The sequence below is a fragment of the Martes martes genome, assembly GCF_963455335.1.
Source record: "Martes martes genome assembly, chromosome: 15".
Taxonomy (NCBI): domain Eukaryota; kingdom Metazoa; phylum Chordata; class Mammalia; order Carnivora; family Mustelidae; genus Martes; species Martes martes.
Genome location: NC_137903.1, coordinates 24,108,786 through 24,134,660, shown reverse-complemented (window position 1 = coordinate 24,134,660; position 25,875 = coordinate 24,108,786). Strand labels below are relative to the sequence as shown.

The 25,875-nt window shown below is 36.7% G+C and overlaps 1 protein-coding gene across 1 annotated transcript in view; it reads right to left on the bottom strand.

The window, feature by feature from the left end:
- Positions 1-6,433, bottom strand: part of LOC308355510 (complement factor H-like) — a 76,157-nt gene extending 69,724 nt beyond the window's left edge. Inside the window, exon 1 of the mRNA XM_080823776.1 lies at positions 6,272-6,433. Within this exon, the coding sequence (XP_080679902.1) occupies positions 6,272-6,329 (58 nt within the window). The 5' untranslated portion in view covers positions 6,330-6,433. The remainder of the gene's footprint in view (positions 1-6,271) is intronic.
- Positions 6,434-25,875: the final 19,442 nt, after the last annotated feature.

The window sequence follows — 25,875 nt, the reverse complement described above, 5'->3', positions numbered from 1 at the left end:
ATTGGATAGGAATAGGATTCACTTTTATTTGAGGGACATAGTTATAAAAAATTGCTTAAAGTTAAAAAGAAATTTCCTTGATAATTTAATAATTATCATTTATTTAATATTTCCAATTTCAAATTTTAAAGGGATATTATTAACATATAACAAGAGCTAATTGTTTTTAAATCAGTGTATCTATAAGCTGTTATTTGATAAGTATTCTTAATCAAGTGAAATAAATCATGATAAAATTATATATTTAAAAAACCCTTAATCAAATGTGTACCAGATTGCTTTGGTAGACTAAAGTTGTTCTCTTCATACAATTATTCTGTTTTTCTAAAATAATTTTGGGAAAAAAAGAACAGGAGATAACTATATTTCAGCCAGCCTAATTTTAAATTTAGTAAATATTAGATTATAGAACAAAACCAATAATCAATTTAGAAAATATAAATCAAATGGACAAAATGGAAATAGCAAAAGTAGATATTTTATGTTAAATTTCTTTCCCAACTTCTTTTTGGTTTATATGCATATTAGTTACATTTGCTTATATATATGATTAACTTTTCAAAATAAAACATATTCAGAGTATTTTACAAATAACATGAAAATAATTAAAGGTATTTGGCAAATATATATACTTGTATAAAGAAAACGTCAATTGCAATGAAGTTTTTATTTTTTATTTTAACTTTTAAAAAGATTTTATTTATTTATTTATTTTGAGAGAGAGAGAGAGAGGGAGCACACATGTGTGCACATGTGAGCTGGGGTGGGGAGTTGTTGGGAAAGGGCAGAGGGAAGAGAGCATCTCAGGCCCTCTGTACTGACTGCAGAGCACTGTTCAGGGTTTGATCCCATGACCCTGAGATCATGACCTGAGCTGAAATCAAGAGGTGGTTGCTTAACCGACTGAGCCACTCAGGTTCCCACAAATGAAGTTTTAAAAAATAACTCTAGAGAAAACAGAAATTATTTTGCATTACTAAAGCATTTGAAGAAATAAAGTGATATGTTTAAAATTTAGAAGTATGATTATGCAATTTCTTCTTGAAATTTTAACAGTGTAAATACCATGAAGATAATTCCAGGGTTATGAAAAGCAAATGAGAGAACAGATAATAGCTAAAAGAAATCAGGCAGAAAACAAGTATGTAATAATGACGGTTGAAACAAGCTACTCTCAGGATACAACTTGAATACATCACTGAAATCAAGTTTCTTGGAATGTGTGGTGTTTGGAGCCCTAAAACAATGCCAATTATTGTTCAAGTCAAAATGGTAGCTTCTTAAAATAGTTAGTCTATACCGATGGGTTGCTGTAAAATGGAGCTGGGTCAGAGGGTGACATAATTGAAAAAACTCTGTAGCAGGAATGATTTGCATCTGAATAACACTCATGACAATCTCGAAGGATAAGTATTGAAAAAGAAAAAGAAGAAAAACAACACACACTGTACCCAGTTTCACCTGCAGCACTTGTGGAAATGCCATGGACGGAAGATTTAGAAATGTGGGGGCTGATCTCAAGCCTCCATTTTTGCAGATCGACTGTTAGTCATTTGTACACCAATTGATGTTTTTTCAGTCTTAAATGTCCTCCTTCCTATCACCTTTATCTGGGTAACTCCCTATTCAACCTGCAAAGACTACCCAAGATGCCATTGTGGCCCTGACCTATTTCCCTCTCTCCATTCCAGCTCTTACAGATCAACTCCTCAACCCTATCGCACTCCGTCCTCTCATTCCTATTTGGGTTTCTTGCTTCCTCTAAATGATCCTATAGTCTCTCTCTCTCTCTCTTTTTTTTTGCTTATCTCCACCACAATACCTGATATGATAAAATACAGTATGTTGATAAAATACAACCACCATTTCTTTTGTTTTCCCTACCACAAATGGTCTTTTGGAAAATGCTGGTCATAGGGCCTGGCACTTAACAGTCACTCAAAAAATGATCATTGGATGAACAAAGAAATGATATTAAAAAATGAATGGATGACTAGAGAATTCTCACGGAGCCTTTCCATTATATCTGCAGATTATAGACAACCTCTGGAAAGAGCATAGTGGATGATAGCAAATGTAAAAGATAAGACTTGGGAACAAATGTTTAGTGACCTTAAAGCTCTACTGCATGAACTCAAGAAACTCTGATATCTGTAATTCCATTGTACATCTTGTCCACACGTTCTAAATTTTAAATTTATAATTCTGAAGTCAGGGGTCATTTTAGTTTAGTTCAAAAAAATAAAAACTTTTGGGAGTCTACGAAGTGAACACTTCAGTAATCATTTTTCTGTCTATTACATTTTTGGTCCACAAGGTTTGAGAAACTTGGTGTGCTCAGTTAAAATGTCAAAACAAATAAAAGTGCTCTGTAAAATCTTTTTACCCCTCTCCTTCTGTTATTTTTGTGATTACTTTTCTGTGAGCCATTTTTATAACGTTTTCTTATAATTTTAAGCTGAATTGTTAACCCTTTTTCCTGCCCAATTACTTCATGACCTTTCTATGCACGGTATCTGAAACCAGTTAAATTGTTAAATAGGTAAAGTGAGCACAGGAGAGATTGGTTCACAAGAATCTCATAGGCCTGGGCAGGTGGGGGATGGTGTGTGGGGTGAGGAGGGGGAGGCATTGCTGGGAAGAAGGAGAAGTGCAAAGACTGTCCTACAATCAGGGGTTGAGCAAAGAAAAGTGGATCGATTTAGACTTTAGCTCAAGCGCTAGCAATCAAAAGCCAAAAATGAAGACTTTTACTAATTCGTGTGTCATTTGGGAACTTACTTCTGGCTAAGAATAATTTCAGCGATACTCAGTAATTCAGTTCTAGTTGAACATTACGTGCAGGCAGAAGAGTAGCACGTGCGTTCTCCGGACATGCCTGCCCTTAAAATAAACAAGGCTTGCTTCGGCTGACCTCTCCCTCTCATGACATTCTGGGGCATCTGCTCTGACCCTTCTCATGGGGCTCTCCTGCTCAGATCTCCCCTACTCAGGAATACCCCACGGGCCAGACTTGCTGAGTCCAGTTCTAATCATCCCTTTCTACCTTTCCTCACTCAAATGCTCCAGAGAAGTTATCAACTTATGATAATTCACAGTGAACTGCAGCGAGTAACACTAGCTTTCACTCTTCTAAAGCATTTGTTCATTCCACATAAACTTCAGGTTTGTTCAGTCTGGTGATCTCATATTTTTGAAGAAGAGAGAATATGGAAGGCAGTTGGGTCAATGCACAACTTTAAATCACACCATAAAGGTAAACACCACACAACTATCTCTGAAAATGGAGGGGGGGGTTGGTGAAGAAAGAAGGAGAAATCTTATTTATGATATTGGAATTGAAACAGAATTTTGGATTAAAAACCTCTACCTTAAGTTTTCTGGATTAGTTAACTGTGTATTACATTGACATGTGACCTCATAAAAGAAGATAGTTTAGAATTAATTCTTATGATTTATAATGTCAATTATTTTTTCCTTTTTAGGGTTAACTCAAATTTGAAACCCTCTTGTACTTGAAACAATACATTTTTTCCCTTCTCTTTCTAATAGAAGAGAATCTCTCTAGCTTTGACCTATAATATATTTTAAGCCCTGAAAGAACTTTTCTGACCTTTAAACATCCAGAATTAGATAACACATATATCTCCACACAAAAGAGCCTGTGTGTACTTGGACATGTTTCAGTGGGTTTTAATTTGTTCACAGGAATTTCTGGGCTTTCTCTGTTTGTCAAATAAATAAATTTAAGTCAGGAATTTCTGGGCTGTGGCTAATTTCAGAGAGTATGTTTAAGGGAACGTTATTCTCAACTTTGTCCTGTAAATCTGACCAGATTCTTAGCAGCCTGTGGGGACTCCTGCAAACACAATGTTTTATAAGGAAGCAACTCATATTTCTACACAAATGGAATGGGAGTGCAGAGAGCCTGTTGTATTAAAGAAGTACTAGTTGGTCTCTGAGAAACTTGGGCCAATAAATTCTTCCTATCAGCTGTTATTCCTCTTTAATATTAGGTGACTAGTATTTTTTGAAGAATGTTCACTTTAAATAGAGCAGAGGTCATTTATGAAATGCTAAAATGTCAAGCCTGGTTGAGTAAAGCAGATTGTGAAAATATTCAAACCTGTCTTCAACCAGCAGAAACCGATATCACATTTAAACACATTTTGATGAAATATAAAATACAGATGAAATGAATCAGCTGGCGTCAATTACATAAGGAGTTTAAATCACCATGATTTAATTTTTATTACATACTTTGTAGCACCCAATTTTAATATTTCCAATTCCATTTTGTAATCACTTAAAAAGTTTAATTAAACTTGCCCTCTATTCTTGAGTTTTTTTTTTTTTTTTTTTAAAGATTTTATTTATTTATTTGTCAGAGAGAGTGAGCACAGGCAGACAGAGAGGCAGGCAGAGGCAGAGGGAGAAGCAGGCTCCCTGCTGAGCAAGGAGCCCGATGTGGGACTCGATCCCAGGACGCTGGGATCATGACCTGAGCCGAAGGCAGCCGCTTAACCAACTGAGCCACCCAGGCGTCCCTATTCTTGAGTTTTGAACATGAACTAGAAATAAAACAAATCTTCTTTACATGACAAATGGTATCTGCATAAAGCCTCAGCAAACAGTATGTAAATATTGAGACCCTGAAATTATTCCTGTTAAAGGAAAGACAAAAAACACTTATGCAAAGAAAAAGATGTTTGTGGGGCGCCTGGTTATGCATTTGCCTTCTGCTCAAGTCATGATCCCAGAGTCCTGGGATCCAGTCCCACACTGGGCTCCCTGTTTATCCTGGAGCCTGCTTCTCCCTCTCCCCCTGCCCCTCCCCCTGCTCGTGCTCTTTCTCTCTGTTTGTCAAATAAATAAATAAAACCTTGGGAAAAAAAAAAAGAAAGATGTTTGCTACGAATGGTAGCATTAACAGGGTTCTGAAACCCTTTGCCAATACAATAATATTTTACTAATTGTAATATTTATGTGTGCAGGGGAATAATGGAATATCTAGGTATGGATATAAGATTTCCAAGCTAAAAATCAAGCAGTAGCATATTAGAATGAAAAACTGAAAAAAAAAAAACCCTCTATCCTAGAAAAAAATTAAACACATTTAAATAAACCTTACAAAAATGACTAAAGGATATAATTAAAGAGATATCTTTACTTTGATTTTCTAGATTGAAAGATGCTCAAGGAGAGAGATTTTATGTTATTTGCTAACATTTCTCAATGGTTAGAGGCTGACATGAAGTAAACATTTAATCAAAATTTGTTGACCTAGTGAAAAGTTTTGGAAATTTATGAATGATAGGTAACTGATTTGGTTTAAAAATGTCAGTCAAATATTATCACATAATTTAGTTGCCTATCATGAATTAGAAACAAAATTTCCTCCAAAGAAACTTCTTAAGTTTGAGAAGCAGTGTTACAATTAAATTTAATATAAATCTAGTAATTTTCTTACTGATACCAGAAAGAAAGCTTCTACATTCATATTCACTACTCTAAAGACTGGTCTTCTAGAATATATCTCAAATACACTATAGGAAAAAACCCGTTAGAATAACTTAGATGTTACAAACACAGCATGTTCAAGTTTTTCAAACTTATGTGATATTTTCATTCTAATGACAAGCAAGTAATGCTTACTTGTCTACAAGACTTCTAATTTCTGTTCTGGTTCTACATATGTTCATATGTTTCTTAACACTTTCATACAAAACATTATGCTGAAAATTTTAAACAAACAAAATAAGTTATGATGATTTGAAGGGAAATTATTATGATATATTACAGTTTTCAAAATGTTTATTAAAACATTTTTTGAGGGCACCTAGGAGGTTCAGATGGTTAAGCGTCTGACTTTGGCTTAGGTCATGATCTCTAGGTCCTGGGATGGAGCCCCAGAGGGTGGGGGTGGGGATGGGGGTGGGGGGGTTCCAGGTCAGCAGAGTCTGCTTCTCCCTCTCCTTCTGCCTCTCCCCCTGCTTGTCTTCTATTTCTCTCTCTCTCAAATGAATGAATAAAATCTTTAAAAAAAAAAACCTTTTTTTGAGTGTGTACATTAAATAAAACCATGATAAATAATAAAATCATTTAAATAAACTACTTACATTTTTTTAAACGTAATGTCAAAAGCTATTCACACACAAATCTATAGAATAGTAATTAAATCACATTTTCTAGACAAAATTCCTGTTACCACTGTGAAAAGCATGTTAGCAAATGTCTTATAATATAGAAAAAAGCCTTTTTTTACTCTTACCTTGTGCAACACAAACTGCCCACAATATAAGCCAAACGATCTCCCCTGGAAATCTCATTCTGAGACCTTTTAGGGGTACATTTAATAGCTGACAGTGCTCACACGATGTCAAGTTCTCTTCCTCTACGAAATCTGATTAGTGCAGGAAAGCACTTGCTCAAAAGGAAATTGAAACACAACTCGGGAATTAAAGGGAGTACCAGATGCTCCGCCCCTCAGAAATTTTGCAAGGTAGAAGAGAAAATTCAACCCCAAACCCCAGCAGTGTCAGAGTTTGAATCTGATTCTCCCTGCATTCCCACTGACTGTTAATGCTGTGACCTGCTTTTCATTTGTTTTCATAAACCCAGGCATGTTCTCTGCTGGAACACGTTCAAGTTCATGGAATGTGCAAAGCAGTAACTGCTGATATCCTCAGGATTTCATAAACCCTCAAAAGATAAAATAATAGAAGCTCTTTTAAAAATCGTTTACGATTCACAGACCAGTACCCCTGGGCCAAATAATACATTATATGCTAATAAAAATAATTAATAAAAAATGAAAAAAATCATTTACAGAACTTGGAGTGAGTCAATGCTTTCACAAACAAGACCCATAAAATGTGGGTAAACTTTGCCAAGAATGTAGTGCTGGCCTGCTTTTCCCACAATCCAGGAAATTACTCCTTTAAAGCCTTCTTATATATGTGTGTGAAGCAACAGGATCACTTTCCATGGTCATAACTGCGTTTAATAATTAAAAAATCAAGAAATTTGAACACTGAGTTTTTAAACCTTTTATTGAAACATAATATGTGTAAAGATCATATAAAAGTGGGTTAATGAATATTGAGACGGTGGAGACATGTATGAACCCAGCACCAAGCTTAGTTCACTGAAGAGCACGAGCTCTCCAGGAAGCCCCAGCTGCCCCTTTCGGTGAGCCCCTCTCAACCTCTCCCTCACCACACACAGGGGGACCAGTGTTCTGATCTCTAAGAACATGGAATCCATTCGTTTATTTTGTATTTTACATAAATTGAAAGATATTTATTTTTTTAGTGTGTAGAGCCTTTCATGAAAATTTGTGTTTGTTATTCAACCGCACTGCTGGGTTTAATTACAGATTACTAATTCTTATTGCTGCATAATATTCAATTCTGTTAATGTACCACATTTCATTTGTGCGTCTGTTCGTGGGCATCTGAGTAGATTCTAGTTTGGAGCTGATAGGAAAAGGGCTGCTGTTGTGAGGCTTTTGACAAAGACATGTCCTCATTTCTGATGAGTGCACACCTAGGGATGGAACGGTAGGACAGAATGATGAACATGTGTAGGTTTAACAGGTCGCATTAGAGAGTCTTCTGAAAGGATGATGCGAGTTGGTATTCCCACCAGCAGTGAGGGAACTGCTCCAAATCCTCAACACACTTGATGTTTTCAATCTGTGTAATTTTAGCCATTCTGGTGAACACAGAGCTGTAATTCTCTGGGACTTAAGTATGCATTTTCCTGAGGACAAATGAAGTCGAGTGACTTTCATGTCGTGATTGGTCATTTAGAGATCCTCTTTGGTGAACTATGCATTCAAGTCTTCTGCGTATATATACATATATTTTCTATTGAGTTATCTATCTTCTACTTATCTCATTGGAGGAATTCTTTTTATATTCATAGACATTCTTGGACATATTTATTATGAACATCTTCTCAGTCAGTGGGTTGTCATTTTGTTCAGTGTTTTTTACTTTTATTTATTTATTTTTCAAAAGATTTTATTTATTTATTTGACACAAAGAGAGAGAGATCACAAGTAGGCAGAGAGGCAGGCAGAGAGAGAGGGGGAAGCAGGCTCCCTGCTGAGCAGAGAGCTCGATGAGGGGCTTGATCCCAGGGTCCTGGGATCATGACCTGAGCCGAGGCAGAGGTCCAACACACTGTGCCACCCAGGTGTCCCATCAGTGTTTCCTAATGGGTAGAATTTCTGCATTCTAATTGAACAATTAAATGTTTTGTTTACATAATTATGCTTGACTCCCATATTTTCAAACATATTCTTGAAGAGTTCAACTGACAAAGGTAGCCTGCTTTTGAAGCTGGATGGTTTTTCAGAGGGTTCAAATCACAAAGTCATTCTGAATTCACTGGCATTTTTTTTTTTTAAAGATTTTATTTATTTATTTAACAGGCAGCGATCACAAGCAGGGAGAGAGGCGGGCAGAGAGAGAGAGCAGAAGGGAAGCAGGCTCCCTGCTGAGCAGAAAGCCTGATGTGGGGCTCGATTCCAGGACCCTGGGACCATGACCTGAGCCGAAGGCAGAGGCTTTAACCCACTGAGCCACCCAGGCGCCCCTTCACTGGCATGTTTAAGCAGAAAAAAAATTGGGTCACTAAGGTCCCTTTCATATTTATTGTTCTAACTATGGGAGAGCATTTCCTTGTAAATATCACAGGATATAACAATTGCAATGGGAAAAAAAATGTTTGGGACTTAAGAAGACAAGACATTTTTTAAATTTTAAAATAGAACAAATTTTCATTTTTTTTTTCTACTGGAGTTAGTGCATTTTGTGTCCTTTTAAAGGATTTCTTGCCTACTCCTAGGATACAATGATGCTTTCCTCTAAAAGCATTGTTTTCTCTTTCACATTTAAGACTGCATTTGACTTCTGTGTATGGTATAATGATGGGCAACAGATATATTTTTAAAATACGGCGATCCAACTCTTCTGGCACTACTTACTGAAAATATCATCTCTTTCCTACGACACTACTTTACTCTGACTTTCGTCATGAATCAGACAACTGGATATGTGTGAGTCGATTTCCTAATCGCTTCTCTAGGCTTAGTGAATTCACAGAGCAATATCTACAAGTCCCACTTTAATTTTTGTAAAAAATTCTGATGAAGTGTCAATTTCTGGGAACTTGGGGATTTTCTAGTTATCTTTTAAGTTGATTTCTTTTTTTTTTTTTAAGATTTTATTTATTTGACAGAGATCACAAGTAGGCAGAGAGGCAGGCAGAGAGAGAGAGGAAGGGAAGCAGGCTCCCTGCTGAGCAGAGAGCCTGATGTGGGACTCGATCCCAGGACCCTGAGATCATGACCCGAGCCGAAGGCAGAGGCTTTAACCCACTGAGCCACCCAGGCGCCCCTAAGTTGATTTCTTATAAAGACAAATACTGTATGATTTCACTTATATGAGGAATTTGAGAAACATAACAGATGAACATGGGGGAGAAAAGAGAGAGGAAAACCATAAAAGAGACTCATAACTATAGAGAATAAACTGAGGGTGGCTGGAGGGGTGGTGGGTAGGAGGATGGGTTAAATGGGTGATGGGTATGAAGATGGGCACCTGTGATGAGCACTGGGTATTGTATGTAAGTGATGAACACCAAATCCTACACCCGAAACTAATATTACACTGTATGTTAACTAACTGGCATTTAAATAAGAACTTGGAAGAAAAAATTTCAAAAAAGTTGTTTTCTTGTTTAATTTTGTTGTGATCTAAAGATGTACTCTCAATAATTCTATTCTTTCAAAATTTGACTAGATAAATATCCAAAATATATAAAGAACTTATCAAACTCCTCATCCCAAAAATGGATAATTCAATTAAAAAATGTGCAAAAGGCTTGAATAGATACTTTTCCAAGGAAGACATGTTGAAGGCCAACAGGCAAATGAAAAGATGGTCAACATCACTTATCATCAGGGAAATACACATCAAAACCACAACGAGATGTCACCTCAGGATGTCAGAATGGTTAAAGTTAACAACACAAGAAACAACTGGTGTTGACAAGAATCAGAGAAAGGGGAACTCTCTTGCCCTGTTGGTGGGAATGCAAAGTGGTATAGCCGCTCTGGAAAACAGTTTTTCTCAAACAGTTTTCCTCAAAACAGTTTTTCCTCAAAAAGTTAAAAATAGAACTACCCAATGATCCAGCAACTGTACTACTAGATATTTATCTGGGGAAAGCAAAAATATTAATTCAAAGGTTACATATGCCCAATACTTATAGCCATATTATCAACAATAGCCAAATTATGCATACAGCCCAAATGTCCATTGATTGATGAATGGATAAATAAAAGGTGGTGTGTATAGACAATGGAATATTACTCAGCTATGGCTGAGTTGGCTGAGAATGAAATCTTACCAAATGCAATGGCATGGATGGAGCTAGAATATAAGGCGAAGGGAAATAAGTCTTTCAGAGAAAGACAAATACCATATAATTGAACCCAAATGTGGAATTTAGGAAACAAAGCAAACAAGTAAAGGGGGAAAAAAGAGGGAGAGAAGCAAACCAAGAAACAGATTCTTAACTATAGAGAACAAACTAATGGTTTCCAAGGGGAAGGTGAGTGGGGGGATGGGTTAAATAGGGGATTAAGAAGTGCACTTGTTGTGATGAGCACTGGGAGGTGTATGGAAGTGTTGAATCACTATATTCTACTCTTGAAACTATTATTACACTGTATGTTAATTGATATTTAAATAATGAAGAAAATGTGATGAGATTTTATTTGTGGCCATTATATGGTCAATATTTTACCTGTGTTAGTAGGTGAAGTTTAAGATTCCATTGTTTAAATCTTTTATATTTTTACTATGTCTTAATCTGTTTATTCTATTAGGTATTAGAAGGATGTGTTAAATATTCTATTGTGAGTGTGGATTTGTCTGTTTTTCAGTTTACATCAATTTTTTAAATATATTTTAAAGCTTTGATGATGTCTGCATATTTACATAAAATCATGATAGCCTTCTTTTGCATTGATCATTTTATCATCAGATGTCCCTACTTACCTTTAATTTTGCTTACAGTATGATTTTCTGGTTTATTTCTTTTCTTTTTGCTTGTGTATTCAAAAATTTGGTACATGGAACCAAACTTGTCTTTTATTTTGAGAAAAATAAGAAATTAAATAGTATATGTGGAAAATCAAGCAAATATGAATTTTCAGCTGTGAAAGTTGAATTTCATTTAACTGGTGGTACACAAATTAACAGCATAGATTTAAACATCCTCTTTATTTTTTTCCTAGATTTTATCTCTCTGAGTATGAATCCAAATATCTTGCATTATTTAGATTTCTAGTAGTAGTTCTTATCTAATAACAATACTAACTTAACACTTAAAGAATACTCTAGAATGTTATCATGGTTAACACTAGTGAATTCCAACTGTATAGCAAACACTGATCTAAGCACACTTAGCAACACTGTACTTATAACAATATAATTAAATAGAAGACTATTCCTATCTTTAATGTATAGATGAGTGAACTGAGCTGTAGAACATTAAAACAACTTTGTCAAAGTCACAAGATATAGATAGGACCAGGTATCAAACCCAGAGATGATCTCTTGAATCTTACTTTTTAACTTATGCAGATATGCCTCAAATAATTTAGTTCTGATGTTACTAAGTTTACATAAATTTAGCTGTTGATAAATAACTCCTTTATATAATTAAAATACTATAAAATATTTACATATATATTCTAGTGTATGCATCATAGTTACCTATGTATTTTATAATTATACATGCATATTACTGTAAAGATTTTTAATATATACACACATTTATGACAAATTTAAAGTATGCTTGGGGTGAATTTACCATACAAATTTTCTTTTACTTGAAATTGTTGAATGTCAGATGCCAACACATTACTGAAGTGCAAATAATTGAATTAATTTTGATAATATCTTTTAGCAGCATTATTTTTACTGTTTTTTTCTCTTTCATGTGATTTCAAAGATCAATAGATAAGGTATTAATTGGGGTGCCTGGGTGGTGCAGTTGGTTCAGTGTCTGACTTGGTTTCTGTTCAGGTTGTGATTTCAGGGCTGTGGGATGGAACCTGGCTGGCATCAGGCTCTGAGCTCAGCATGGAGTCTGTTTAAGATTCTCTCCCTCTCCTTCCACCCCCTGTCCCCCACACTCTCTCTCTAAACTAAATAAGTAAATCTTTTTTAAAAAGATAAGGCATTATTTGAATGCTATTGTTGCCTTTTTATTCTTCATCAAATCTTTAAAAAACCAGATGTTTATTTAAAAGAGATTTAGAAGAACATAAGAAAAGTACCAACATGTTATTATTTAATAACATAAAGTTGTTATTTTATATTAGATTACCATTAGCAATTATAGACAACAAATAGTTAACTTAATACTAAGAGAGTTATAAATTTGTGTTAGAGAAAAATCTCATATTGTTCAAACTAGAAGTATGTAACATCTATGCTTAGTGAAAAATGACTGGTGTGGTCAATATGTACCATAGGAGTTAGGAGGAAGGAGAAATTACTTTCCCAAAAGGCTTTATATTCTCAAGAATATCAGGTTATTAAATTATAGTTTAAGGGACAAGTACACCTGAGCAAGGGTTCTTAGGTAAAGGAAAGTGAAGAGAGTGTTCTAGAATTAATGAGAAGACTAACACCAGAGCTGTGTTTTTGCACAAGGAAGATGTGGAAGAAAGAAGAGGCGCTTTGAAGGAGAAGAGGTTTGAATTTCACAAAAAAGATTTCCATATTATTTTTTAGGCAATATGTAATCTTTAACAGATCTAATCAAGGAAAAGAATGTAGGATATGCAGTATTTTAATGTTGCTTTGGCAACATTGGAGGGAAAAAGACTTAGAAGAATGGATACAAATTAAACAGATGATTGAATGAATTCATCATGAAACAATTATATGGAAGCCGAATGAGAAGAACAGGGCAAGAAACTGAAGAATACAGCCAGAGCTTGATTTCCTTTGAGGCCAAGGAAGTTTAAGCTTCAGGCCTTTTCATTTGAACAAACACCATTGAGGACATGGGAGGGATCTTTCTTTCTTTCCTTTCTTTCTTTCCTTCTATCTTGCAAAAATTTAAAATTGTACCTTAATTGCAAGAAATAAAGTATTGTCTTTTTCTATTCTGATTTCCCCTTCATCATACTTCCACTGAGTTAGTTGACATTAGAGAATCACAGGCTTTGGAGGACTCAATCAAGAAGTCAAGGAGAGAGTATGTTCAGTTTGATATCAGAGAGATATACTCTACAATCACAATTGAATATAATTTGGTTACTGATGGCCATCTAAGCTTATGAATGGCTTCTAGAAATACTCTTATCACTCCTGTGCCAAATTGATTGGCATCAGGATGCAAAGATGCAGGATGAAAGACACAGCACATATGGATGGAAATGTGGCATAATGCCTGGCACCAGAAGGATATGAGTAGTGAGGGAAAAATGTTTATAAAAGTATGGAGACAATCATTGGATATGTAAAATTTTAAGTAGATGATTCAATTCTCATTGCTGCCTAATGAAAATGGAAGTTTGCTTCTGCCACACATGATATATTATCAATAGAGATACCATAACTCTTACGTCTCTACAATGAGGACATTGAGAGCAAACTAATTTATAATACCTCACTCAATTCAAGTAGTATTTAATGTTAATGATAACACAAAACTCTACATGCCCTGAAATCTTATAGTTCATTATATCAGGGAAACTTGACAGGTTTTCCAAAACTTGACAACAGTCCTAAAAATTTATAGAACATTACAAAGCATGAGTTATGAACCTGAAAGAACTTTTCTAATATTTCAATAACAATAATATATTTAAATTCAACACGCTAAAGGAAAGACTGAATTACTTTTCTACTTTATTTAATTTGAAAATATTAGAATATTATGTCATGTGAAGATACATTATCTCTAAGAGTACTCAGTCACAAGTGTAAGAATTTAAGGTATCATAGAATTGTACAAGACAATATTCATACTATGTTAACTTTCTGGGTTTTATGATGTCTGTGGTATTTGTCAACTTCTTTACCTTTTAATTTGTAATAATTCATTTTTAATTTTAATTTCTTTTTTTATTTCTAATTAAAAAAATCTTTACTTTTAAGCCCAATTTTTGTTCTCGGTTTGTGGTCTTTTCCTTAGGGATGTCCATCCAAATTGCATGTTACATTAAAAAAACTGGGTCTTTCCCTGTATAAAAACAGAGAACAAATTGGTGGTTCCCAGAGGGGATGGGGGAATGGGGTGATGAGCAAAATGGTGAAGAGGAGTGGCAGATACAGGGTTCCAGTTATGCAGTGATAAGTCATGTGAGTCAAAGTCACAGCATAGAGGATATACTTAATGATACTGTAAATAGCACTGTGTGGTGACAGATGGTAGCTACACTTGTGGTGAGCATAGCTTAACATATAAAGCTGATTCACTATGGTATATATCTGAAACTAATGTAGCATTGTGCATCAACGTAACTAAAAAATTTTTTAAAACTAGGTTTCTTTCTCATTACAGTATGTATTAAAAGTTACCGATAACATCTAAGGTCAGTCTGTACTAAGAAATCTCCAACTTTTTAAGGACTCTTACTAGTCCTAAAGAAGCATTTTTATTTATCTACTCATTTATTTGAAGTATTTATTTATTTATTTATTTATTTGAGAGAGAGAGAGAGTGAAAGAGAGAGAGAGAGAGAACTCGAGCAGGAGTGGGGAGGGAGAGGGTGAAAGGGAAGCAGACTCCCTTTCAGTCTGCTGAGCAGGGAGCCCCATGCAGAGCTCAATCCCAGGATCCCATAATTGTGGCCTGAGTTGAAGCAGATGCTTAACAGGCTGAACCACCCAATCATCCCCCAAAGATGTATTTTAAAAGGATGATGCTTTGTGTCTTTGATGTCTACTGAAACTAATTACCGAATAACAAGTTTTGTTATTGGTTTGGGATGGCATTTGGTAGCTATGGCTTCTGAACCATTGTCCATAAGGGCAACTATGAACAACTTATTACTATTTAAATTTAAATTTAGGGCACCTGGGTGGCTCAGTGGGTTAAGCCTCTGCCTTCGGCTCAGGTCGTGATCTCAGGGTCCTGGGATTGAGCCCCACATTGGGCTCTCTGCTCAGCAGAGAGCCTGCTTCCCCCTTTATCTCTGCCTACTTGTGATCTCTTCTCTCTGTCAAATAAATAAATAAAATTAAAAAAATTTTAAATTTAAACAAAATTAAACTTAAGTAAACATATTAATTTAAATTAAATTTAAAGAAAAATTAAATTAGAAATCCAATTCTTGACTTCCCTTTCTGATCAAGATAGAACATAGAGACTCAATTTACCCTTCCACCTGAGCTACCAAACACAACCAAAAAACTGAAAAAAAACCTATGAAAAACAGCTGTCAAGATAACAGATACTAAGCCATAGAAACACAGGGATCTCTGAGATGGAGGTGAGCCCTGTAACTGCTCCAGTTTATTTCCTTGAGAGAGTTTAAGTTTTGAGAAACCCACGTGGAGTCAGACAGACTCCCTCAGTTGAGGAGATGCAGCTGGAGATAGCCAGGAGGCTCAAGTTTGCAGGACAGTACTGGAGAAGAGGCAACTGCACAGAGACAGAAATCCAGAGACATGCAGATTATTCCCTCAAGTATTCCTACTCAGCTAGTACTGATTAATGATTGCATGCATTTGAGAAAACTACTGAAATCAGCCCCGCTTCCCTCAATTCCCACCTGAAAAATCAAATGGTAACACTCCCTGATTCTGGCACAGAGCTATGTTCCTTGACCCCACAAGTAGCCTGAGCACTTAGAGTGTACAGAATGGTTTCGTTTCAGTAGCTGGGGATAATTAGCTCTAAGCTGAGCACTCTTCCACTCTTACCTAGTAAACATTAAAACCAGAACCAAAGGATCAAACTACTTACCAGTAACTTAGCTGCATACCAGAAAGAAGCTCAATAATATTTATAGGAATTTTCTAAACCGAGAAGCCTAAAATTTAAAATTCAGAATGTCCAGTAACTGATTAAAAATCACTGGGCATGCAAAGAAGTAGAAAACATTAAGAAATTGAAACTGAGTCAGAACAAACATCAATGCTAGAATTAAAAGATGAGGACATTATACCAATTATTGTAACTGCATTCTCTATGTTTAAAAAGTTAAATGGACATACAGAAGATATAAAAAATTAATGAGCAAATGAAACTTATACTAGATAGGATTAAAGATTGATTAGAGATTGCAGAAGAAAATATTAGTGGTACTTCTTAAAGAAGTAGCAATAGAAACTATCCAAAAGGTAATTCAGAAATAAAAGAGAATTAAAAAAAAAAAAGAAGAAGAAACAGAATATCAGTGAAATGTAGTTCATGTTCAAACTTGAAAAAGAGGGAGAGAAAAATTTTTCAAAATTTTTATATTTTTCAAAAATAAAATGGCTAAACATTTTCCAAATTTGGTAAACTCCCAGATCCATGAAGCTTGATGAAGCCTAAACATGGGTAACCTGAAGAAAACTAGACCAATGTGCATCATTATCAAATGGCTCGATATCAGTGATAAACAGAAATGTTACATTACATACAGAGGATAAGGATGATGGGGAAAAAATGAGGTAGATTTCTTCTTGGAAATAATGTAAATGAGAAGACAGTGGAGCATTTTTTAAAGCATATTTTTAAGTCCTGAAAAGAAGACACTGTCAACCTAGAGTTCAATATTCAGTAAAAACAAAACAAATGTACAAAAAAATGAAGCTAAGAAGAAAACTTCAGATACACAAAACCTGAAAGAATTCATCACCAGCAGGTCCACGCTACAAGAAATGTTACAGGAAAAATTCAAGCAGAAAAACATGATATTATGTGAAAATATGAATTACAGAAAGGAATAGAGTACAGGAAATGGAAATTGTAGTACATTGTTTATTGTTATGTAAATGATTCCACAGTAGAGCTATTTTTAAAAATTCAATTTCAGTCTCACAGTTTATACAAACAAAGTTGCAAAAAGTAGGAGAAAACTTGTGAAACATCCTTATTATTTCTCTAATTAAGTCAAACCAGAAGCAGGTTGCCATTTTTGGTCACTGTTCCTGATTTAATGTCCAATTTTCCTTCCTTATTGACTCAGAGAATTTCCCTCTGAGGTCAAATTTTCCTCCCTTTCCTTATCTGATAGAAAAAGCTTAAAACATCCTCACAAATTTTCTTGTTATTTCTCCTCATAGATGACATGAAAAATGATATATAAATTATCCTATGTAAACATGGCCCAAGGTAAAGGTCATTCTAAGATTTATTTCAGAATGTCTCCTCACTTGTACAGAGAAGATCAGAGCTTCTAGAATTCCCTTTCCTATTCCTGAGGGGGCTTGTACCTTAACTTCTTTCCAAGGGGACACTGCTAGCATAATCCAGTTTAACAATTTACATAGAGGTGAAAAACACTGACTCTGGATTTTCTTTAGTTCTAGTTGTGGGGAAGTGAAAACACACAGGTGTCTCCATTCCTATTTATTGCACTTATTTTATCAGGTGCATTTTCAAAACTAGATTGCAAGCTCTTCAATTAATCAACCCTTTCAAGGAAAAAGAAAAACAAAACAAAACAAAACAACCTACTATCTCCTTGGCAGCTTGCTCAGTCATACAGGAGCACATGCAGAAAGCATTAAAAGCCTTAAAAGAAAAGTGGTTTTCCTTTCCCTATACCAGCTGTGACTTCTAATGTCCACTTTCCTAGGTTCCCAGCCATTCACCTAGGCTAGAACTTAAAACATAATGTTCTTTTCTTTTCTTTCTTTTAAAAAGACTTATTTATCTATTTTAGAGAGAAAGAGAGAGCGAGAGAGTGAGAGTGCACAGGGAGGACAGGCAGAGGGAGAGACAGAGAGAAACCTAAGTAGACTCCATGCTGAGTGAAGAGCCCAACCTGGGGCTTGATCTCACAACTCTGAGATCACAACCTGAGCCAAAACCAAGCGTTGGATGCTTAACTAACTGTGTCATGCAGGTGTCCCATTCCCACACATTTCTGGGTCTCTTCTAGGCTATATTAAAAATCTTTGAACACATTAGTTAAAAGTTGCATTCTAGAAGATGGCAGCAGAGTTAGGGACCTTGTTTCATCTGGTCCCTTGAAGTTAGCTGGATATCTACGAAACCATTCTGAACACACATGAATTCAGACTTAGATGTAAGAAGATAGATCTGGAACTGTACAAGTAGTAAAATGACTGCTTTTTCAAGATAGGAGGTACAGAATCATGAATCTCTGGGAAATATCAAAAGATAAACAGAGGGGGGAGGGAGCCTCCGTAAGCTGGCTACTGAGAAGTGATATAGCACCAGAACCTTAGGAATCTGTTCCAGTGAGAGACAGTGAGAGACATCTCTTTCTGAAAGGGGCACAGAGAATGAAATAGCAGAATTCTAGGTGGGTCATTATGGACTCTTGATCCTAAGAGACACAGAAAAAATAGGGGTGCTTGATCCAATAGAGTGCCCAAGCCATGGAGCAGGGACCCTGGTTATGATCAGAGAGCCCAGAAGGGACTCTCAGCCCAGGTCATCATAAACCTCGAGCTGGGTCAGTAGGAAGACTGCTCTTTTCCTGAGCACCCTCAGAAAGACTGGAACTTGTGGGTCATTTAATATCCCTTGGGAAAATAGTTATGTCCATGACTGGTCAACAGTTCTCAGGTTGGTGAAGGTCCCAGAAAGTACAGTAAGATGCCACCCAGCCATGACCTGGGAGCAGCAGAGCAAGGACACAAAATGCAGGGATGTTCATGGGCTCCTGGGACTTCCCTCAGGAGGATTGAAGAGGGAGCAAACCTTGGTATTCTGAGGAGCGGCTCACACAGAGACTGCACCCATGACTGGGTAATAGCTCTCAGGGCAGTGGTTGCTCTGCAAAGAACAGTAAGACGGCCCCCAGCTGTGACCTAAGTGGTGTGGAGCATGGTGCTCATGTGAACCCACGGTACACCCAGTCACAAAGACACAAAGTGAAGTGTTTCTCACAGCTGTGGGGACTCCCCTGGGAGTACTGCTGTGGGGGTGAATCATGGGAGTCTGCAGGTTTGGTGCACACAGAAGTGGAGAAGTTTTGACCTAGGTGCTTTATGAAGAGTGGGAAGAGATCTTGTGGCCCAGGCATTTTTTGCTCCGACCTTCTGAAAAGGTGCAGGAAACAATCAGGGAACAAAAGCCACAGAGACAATCAACTCACCTTGAGCCCATCCCCCTAACAAGGGGTGGGGCAACTCCATCCAGGCAGAGACACCTGAGAAGCAAAACAGCAGGCTCATCCCCCAGAAGACAGACTGGAAGAATAGGGGAATGACAAGGTTACAGATCCCACAAGACTGGAAAACTCCAATCCCACAGGAGAATAATATATTGAGCTCCAGATTTTCCCACAAGACTCATTTAATCTTCAGTTTAAAATTTAACATTTCTCCCCCCCCCTCAATTTTTCTTGTTTTGACTAGATTCATATTTTACCAGCTTATGTTTTTAAGTTAGTTTTTAACTCCCCCCCCCACCCCACTTTTTATTGTTTGGACTCATCCTGGCTTTGTTTGCTTTTCTGTGGTGACTTCTGACCACTTTCTGACCACTTTGGATTTTTTCTAGGGCACATTTTCTTGGGCAATGGTTGATATTTTGGACTCTGTTCATTTGCTTACTCATCCTTCCTTGGGCAGAATGACTAGAAGGAGGAACTCACAACAAAGGAAATAACCAGAGGCAATATTCTCTACCACAGAGCTAATCAATATGGATATAAGCAAGAAGTCAGAGACAGAATTCAGGATAGTAATTACAAAGATAATAGCTAGGCTTGGAAAAAGCATAAATGCCTATACAGAATCTTTAAGCATGGAAATGAGATCTAATCTGGCTGAACTTAAAAATGCTATGAAGGAAATCCAATCTAAATGGGATGTTCTAACAGCTAGGGTCAGTGAGGCAGAAGAAAGAATAAGTGATCTAGAGGACAGGCTGATGGAAAGGAAGGAAGTTGAGGAAAAGAGAGAAAAATAACTAATAGTCTATGAAGAAAGTCTTCAAGAATTTAATGATGCATTGAAAAGACCACTGTAAAAATCATCAGGATCTAAGAGGGGGTAGAAAGAGAGAAAGGGCTAGAAGGTATATTTGAGCAAACTGAGAACTTCCTTAATCTGGGGAAGGAAATGAACATTTATGTCCAAGAGGCAGAGAGGACCCTGGAGAGGGTCAATAAAAACAGATCAACATCCTGACATATAATAGTGAAGCTTAAAAATCTTAGAGCCAAAGAAGTTATCCTGAGAGCTGTTAGGAAGAGGAGATTCCTTACCTCAGAGGAAGGAACTTCAGAATAACATGAGACCTATGCATAGAAACCTGGCAGGCCAGAAAGGGCTGGCAGGTTATATTCAGGATGCTAAATGAGAAGAACATGCAGCCAAGAATACTTTATCCAGCAAGGCTGTCATTCAGAATGGAAGGAGAGAGAGAGTTTCCAAGACAGGCAGAAACTGAGAGAATATGTGACCAAGCCAGCCCTGCCAGAAATATTAAGGAGGATACAGTAAGCAAAGAGAGATCCCAAGAGTCACATAGACCAGAAAGTAACAGACAATCTACAGAAACAGGGCTTTGCAGGAAATATACTGTCACTAAATTCATATATTTTTTTAAGATTTTATTTATTTATTTGACAGAGAGATCACAAGTAGGCAGAGAGGCAGACAGAAAGAGAGGGGGAAGCAGGCTCCCCACTGAGCAGAGAGCCTGATGTGGGGCTCGATCCCAGGACCCTGAGATCATGACCTGAGCCGAAAGCAGTGTCTTAACCCACTGAGCCACCCAGGTGCCCCTAAATTCATATCTTTCAATAGTTAGTCTGAATGTAGATGGGCTGAATGCTCCCAACAAGACACAGAGGCTCAGATTGGATAAAAAAAGCAGGACCCATCCATATACTGTCTACAAGAGACTCATTTTGAACTTAAAGACACCTCCAGATTGAAGGTGAGGTGATGGAGAACCATTTATCATCCTAGTGGACATCAAAAGAAAGCTGGGGTAGCAATCTCATATCAGACAAATTAGATTTTAAACCAAAGACTGTAGTAAGAGATGTAGAGGGACACTATATCATACCCAAGTGGCCTATCCAACAAGAATATCTAACAATTGTAAATATCTATGCCCCTAATGCAGGAGCAGCCAATTATACAAACCAATTAATATCCAAAGTAAAGAAACATATTGATAATAACACATTAATAGTAGGAGGCTTCAACACCCCACTCACAACAATGGACAGAACTTCTAAGCAGAAGATCAACAAAGAAAGGAGGGCTTTGAATGACACACTGGACCAGATGGACTTCAAAGATATAGACAGAACATTCCACCTAAAACAACAGAATACTCATTTTTCTTGAGTACACATGGAGCTTTCTCCAGACTATATCATATACTGGATCATAAATCAGGTCTCAACTGATACCAAAACATTAAGATCCTTCCTTGCATATTTTCAGACCACAATGCTTTCAAACTGGAACTCAATCACAAGAAGAAATGTGGGAGGATCTCAAACCCTTGAGGGTTAAAGAACATCCTGCTAAAGAATGAATGGGCCAACCAGGAAATTAAAGAAGAACTTACACAATTCATGCAAACTAATGAAAATAAAAGCACATCTATTCAAAACTTATGGCATACTGCAAAGGCAGTCCTAAGAGGGAAGTACAAAGCAGTGCAAGCCACTCTCAAAAAATTAGAAAAGTCTCAAATACACAAGCTAAGTTTATCCTTAAAGGAGTTGGAGAAAGAACATCAAATAAAGCCCAATCCAAGCAAGAGAAGAGAAATAATAAAGATTAGAGCAGAAATCAATAAAATAGAAATCAAAAGAACCATAGAACAGATCAATGAAACTAGAAGCTTGTTTTTTGATAGAATTAATGAGATCAATAAACCTTTGGTCAGATGTACCAAAAGAAAAGAGAAAGGACCCAAATAAAATCATGAATTAAATGAGAGAGATCACAACCAATACCAAGGAAATATAGGTAATTGTTAGAACATATTATGAGCAACTATATGCCAACAAATTTGGCAATATGGAAGAAATGGATACATTTCTTACAATTTCTTACAAATTACCAAGACTGACACAGGAAAAATTAGAACATCTGAACAAACCAATAACCAGTAAGGAATTTATTTTTTTTATTTTTTTATTTTTTTAAAAGATTTTATTTATTTATTTGAGAGAGAGAGAGAGGTCACAAGTAGACAGAAAGGCAGAAGCAGTCTCCCCACTGAGCAGAGAGCCCGATGCGGGCCTTGATCCCAGGACCCTGAGATCATGACCTGAGCTGAAGGCAGAGGCTTAACCCACTGAGCCACCCAGGCGCCCGCAGTAAGGAATTTAAACAGTAATCAAAAACCTCCCAAAAAAACAAGATTCCAGGGCCAGATGGCTTCCCAAGTGAATTCTACCAAACATCTAAGAAGAAATAATACCTATTCTACTGAAGTTTTTTCAAAAAATAGAAATAGAAGGAAAACTTCCAAACTCAGCTATGAGGCCAGCCTTATCTGGATCCCAAAAACCACACAAAGACCTCATCAAAAAGGGGAATTACAGACTAATATCCCTGATGAACATGGATGCCAAAATACTCACCAAGATCCTAGCCAATAGGATCCAACAGTACATTAAAATGTATATTCACCATGACCGGGTGCAATTTATTCCTGGGATGTAAGGGTGGCTCAACATTTGCAAATCAATCAGTGTAATAAAGCACATGAATAAAAGAAAAGACGAGAACCATATGATCCTCTCAGCTGATGCAGAAAAAGCATTTGACAAAATAGGACATCCTTTCTTGATGAAAACTCTTCAAAGTATAGGGATATAGAGACTGTACCTCAATATCATTAAATCCGTCTATGAAAAGTCTACATCAAATATCATTCTCAATGGGAAAAGCTGAGAGCTTTTCCCTTAAAGTCAGGAACAGAACACTGATGCCCACTCTCACCACTTTTGTTCATCATAGTACTAGAAGTCCTACCCTCATGAATCAGACTGCAGAAAGAAGTAAAAGTTATGTAAATTGGAAAGGAAGTATTTAAACTCTCTTTGCAGATGACGTGACACTTCATGTGGAAAACCCAAAAGACTCCACCCCAAAATTTCTAGAACTCTAAAAGCAATTAAGTAACATGGCAGGATACAAAATCAATGCACAGAAATCAGTTACATTTCTATTCATTAACAGTGTGTCTGAAGAATGAGATATTAAGGAACTGATCCCATTTACAATTACACCAAAATTCATAAGATCCCTAGGAATAAACCCAACCAAAGAGGTAAAGGATCTGTACTTAAAACTTAAAACTATATTACAAAGCAGTGATCATCTAGACAGCATGGTACTGGCACAAAAACAGACACATAGGTTAATGGAACAGAATAGAAAGCCCAGAACTGGACGCTCAACTCTATGGTCAACTAATCTTCAACAAATCAGGGAAGAATATCCAATGGAAAAAAGACAGGCTCTTCAATAAATGGTATTGGGAAAATTGGACAGTCACATGCAGAAGAATGAAACTGGACCATTCTCCTACACCACACACAAAGTTAAACTCAAAGTGGATGAAAGACCTCAATGTGAGACAGGAATATATCAAAATACTTGAGTAGAACACAGGCAGTAACCTCTTTGACCTTGGCCACAGCAACTTCCTCCAAGACACATCACTAAAGACAAGGGAAAGAAGAACAAAAATTAACTATTGGTACTCCATCAAGATAAAAAGCTTCTGCATAGCAAAGGAAACAATCAACAATATGAAAAGACAACCCATGGAATGGGAGAAGATATTTACAAATGACATTACAGATAAAGGGCTGATATCCAATATCTATAAAGAACTTCTCAAACTCAACACCCAAAAAACTAATAATCCAGTTAATAAATAGGCAGAAGAAATGAACAGACACTTCACCAAAGAAGACATACAAATGGCTAACAGACACATGAAAATATGCTCCATATCACTTGCCAGCAGGGAAGTGCAGATCAAAACCACAATGAGACACCACCTTACACCAGTCAGAATGGCCAAAATTAACACGACAGGGAACAACACATGTTGGCAAGGATGCGGAGAAAGGGGAACCCTCTTCCACTGTTGGTGGGAATGCAAGTTGGTACAGCCACTCCGGAAAACAGTATGGAGGTTCCTTAAGACGTTAAAAATAGCGCTACCCTACCACCCAGCAATTGTACTACTGGCCCAAAGATATAGGTGAAGTGAAAAGAAGGAGTACCTGCACCCCAATATTCATAGCAGCAATGTCCACAATGACTAAACTGTGAAAGGAGCTGAGATGTCCTTCAACAGATGAATGGATAAGGAAGATATGGTTCAGACATAAAATGGAATATTACTATACCATCAGAAAGGGTGACTACCTACCATTTACACCAACATGGATTGAACTGGAGGGTATCATGCTAAGTGAAATAAGTCAATCAGAGAAAGACAATTGTCATATGGTTTTACTCATATATGGAACATAAGGAATAGTGCAGACTATAGGAGAAAGGAGGGAAAACTGAATGAGAAGAAATCAGAGAGGGAGACAAACCTAGAGAGATTCTTGACTCTGGAAAGCAAATTGAGGGTTGCTGAAGTGGGGGGGATGGGATAACTGGGTGATAGGCGTTAAGGAAGGCATGTGATCTAATGAGCACTGGGTTAATATGCAACTAATGAGTTACTGAATACTACATCAAAACCTATTGATATACTATATGGTGGCTAATTGAACATAATAAAAAAAAGATCTGTGAGCAAAGTCTCTTGTTTGGCCCTGCAGTGACACTGTTTCAACTTTCCAAACTCTACTGATCTAATGATAATTGCTGGTTAGTGATTAACTTTTATGTGTTAGGTGCTGTATTAAATGTACTATTTGCTTTTATTTCCTTATAAACCTTGTAGGATAGTTCTATCATTCCCTTTTGCACCAAAGGAAAGATGAATTTCAGAGGGAATTAAGTAAGTTCCTCAAGTAGACTAAAAGCCAGGCTGTCTGGTATCATATTTGAAGATTTACCACTAGGGTAACCATTTTTCTGACTTCTAGTATATACAGAGTAGTCCCCTCTTAGCCATAGTTTCAGTTACCCATGGTCATCCCCAGTCCAGAAGCAGGTGATCCTCCTTCTGACATGTCATCAGAAGGTCTGTAGTAGCCTAATGTTAAATCACAATGCCTGCATCATTCACCTCACTTCATCTCACCATGTAGGCATTTTATCATCCCACATCATTGAAAGAAGAATGGTGAGTACAGTGCTGTAAGATGTTTTGAGAGAGAGAGAGGGAGACCACATTCACATAATTTTTATCACAGTATAGTGTTATAATTATTCTGTTTCATGGTTTGTTATTGTTGTTAGTCTCCTTTATACCTTTTTTTGTTGTAAACTAAAGTTTATCATATTTTTTATCATTTTTTTTGGTAAACTAAGCTTTATCATAGTGATATATATATGTATGTGTAGGAAAAAACATCAAATATATATAGGGTCCAATACTGTTGGGGAACTAACTGCAAGCTGACACAGTCCTTCAGTCAAGGAAATCTTGCCAAGGGCTAGCTCCCGCAATCCCTGCAGTTCACTCACTACTTGATTTGGCTCACAGGATCAGTCTGGGTCATGCTGACACAGTTCTTGAGCTCCTCTTTAA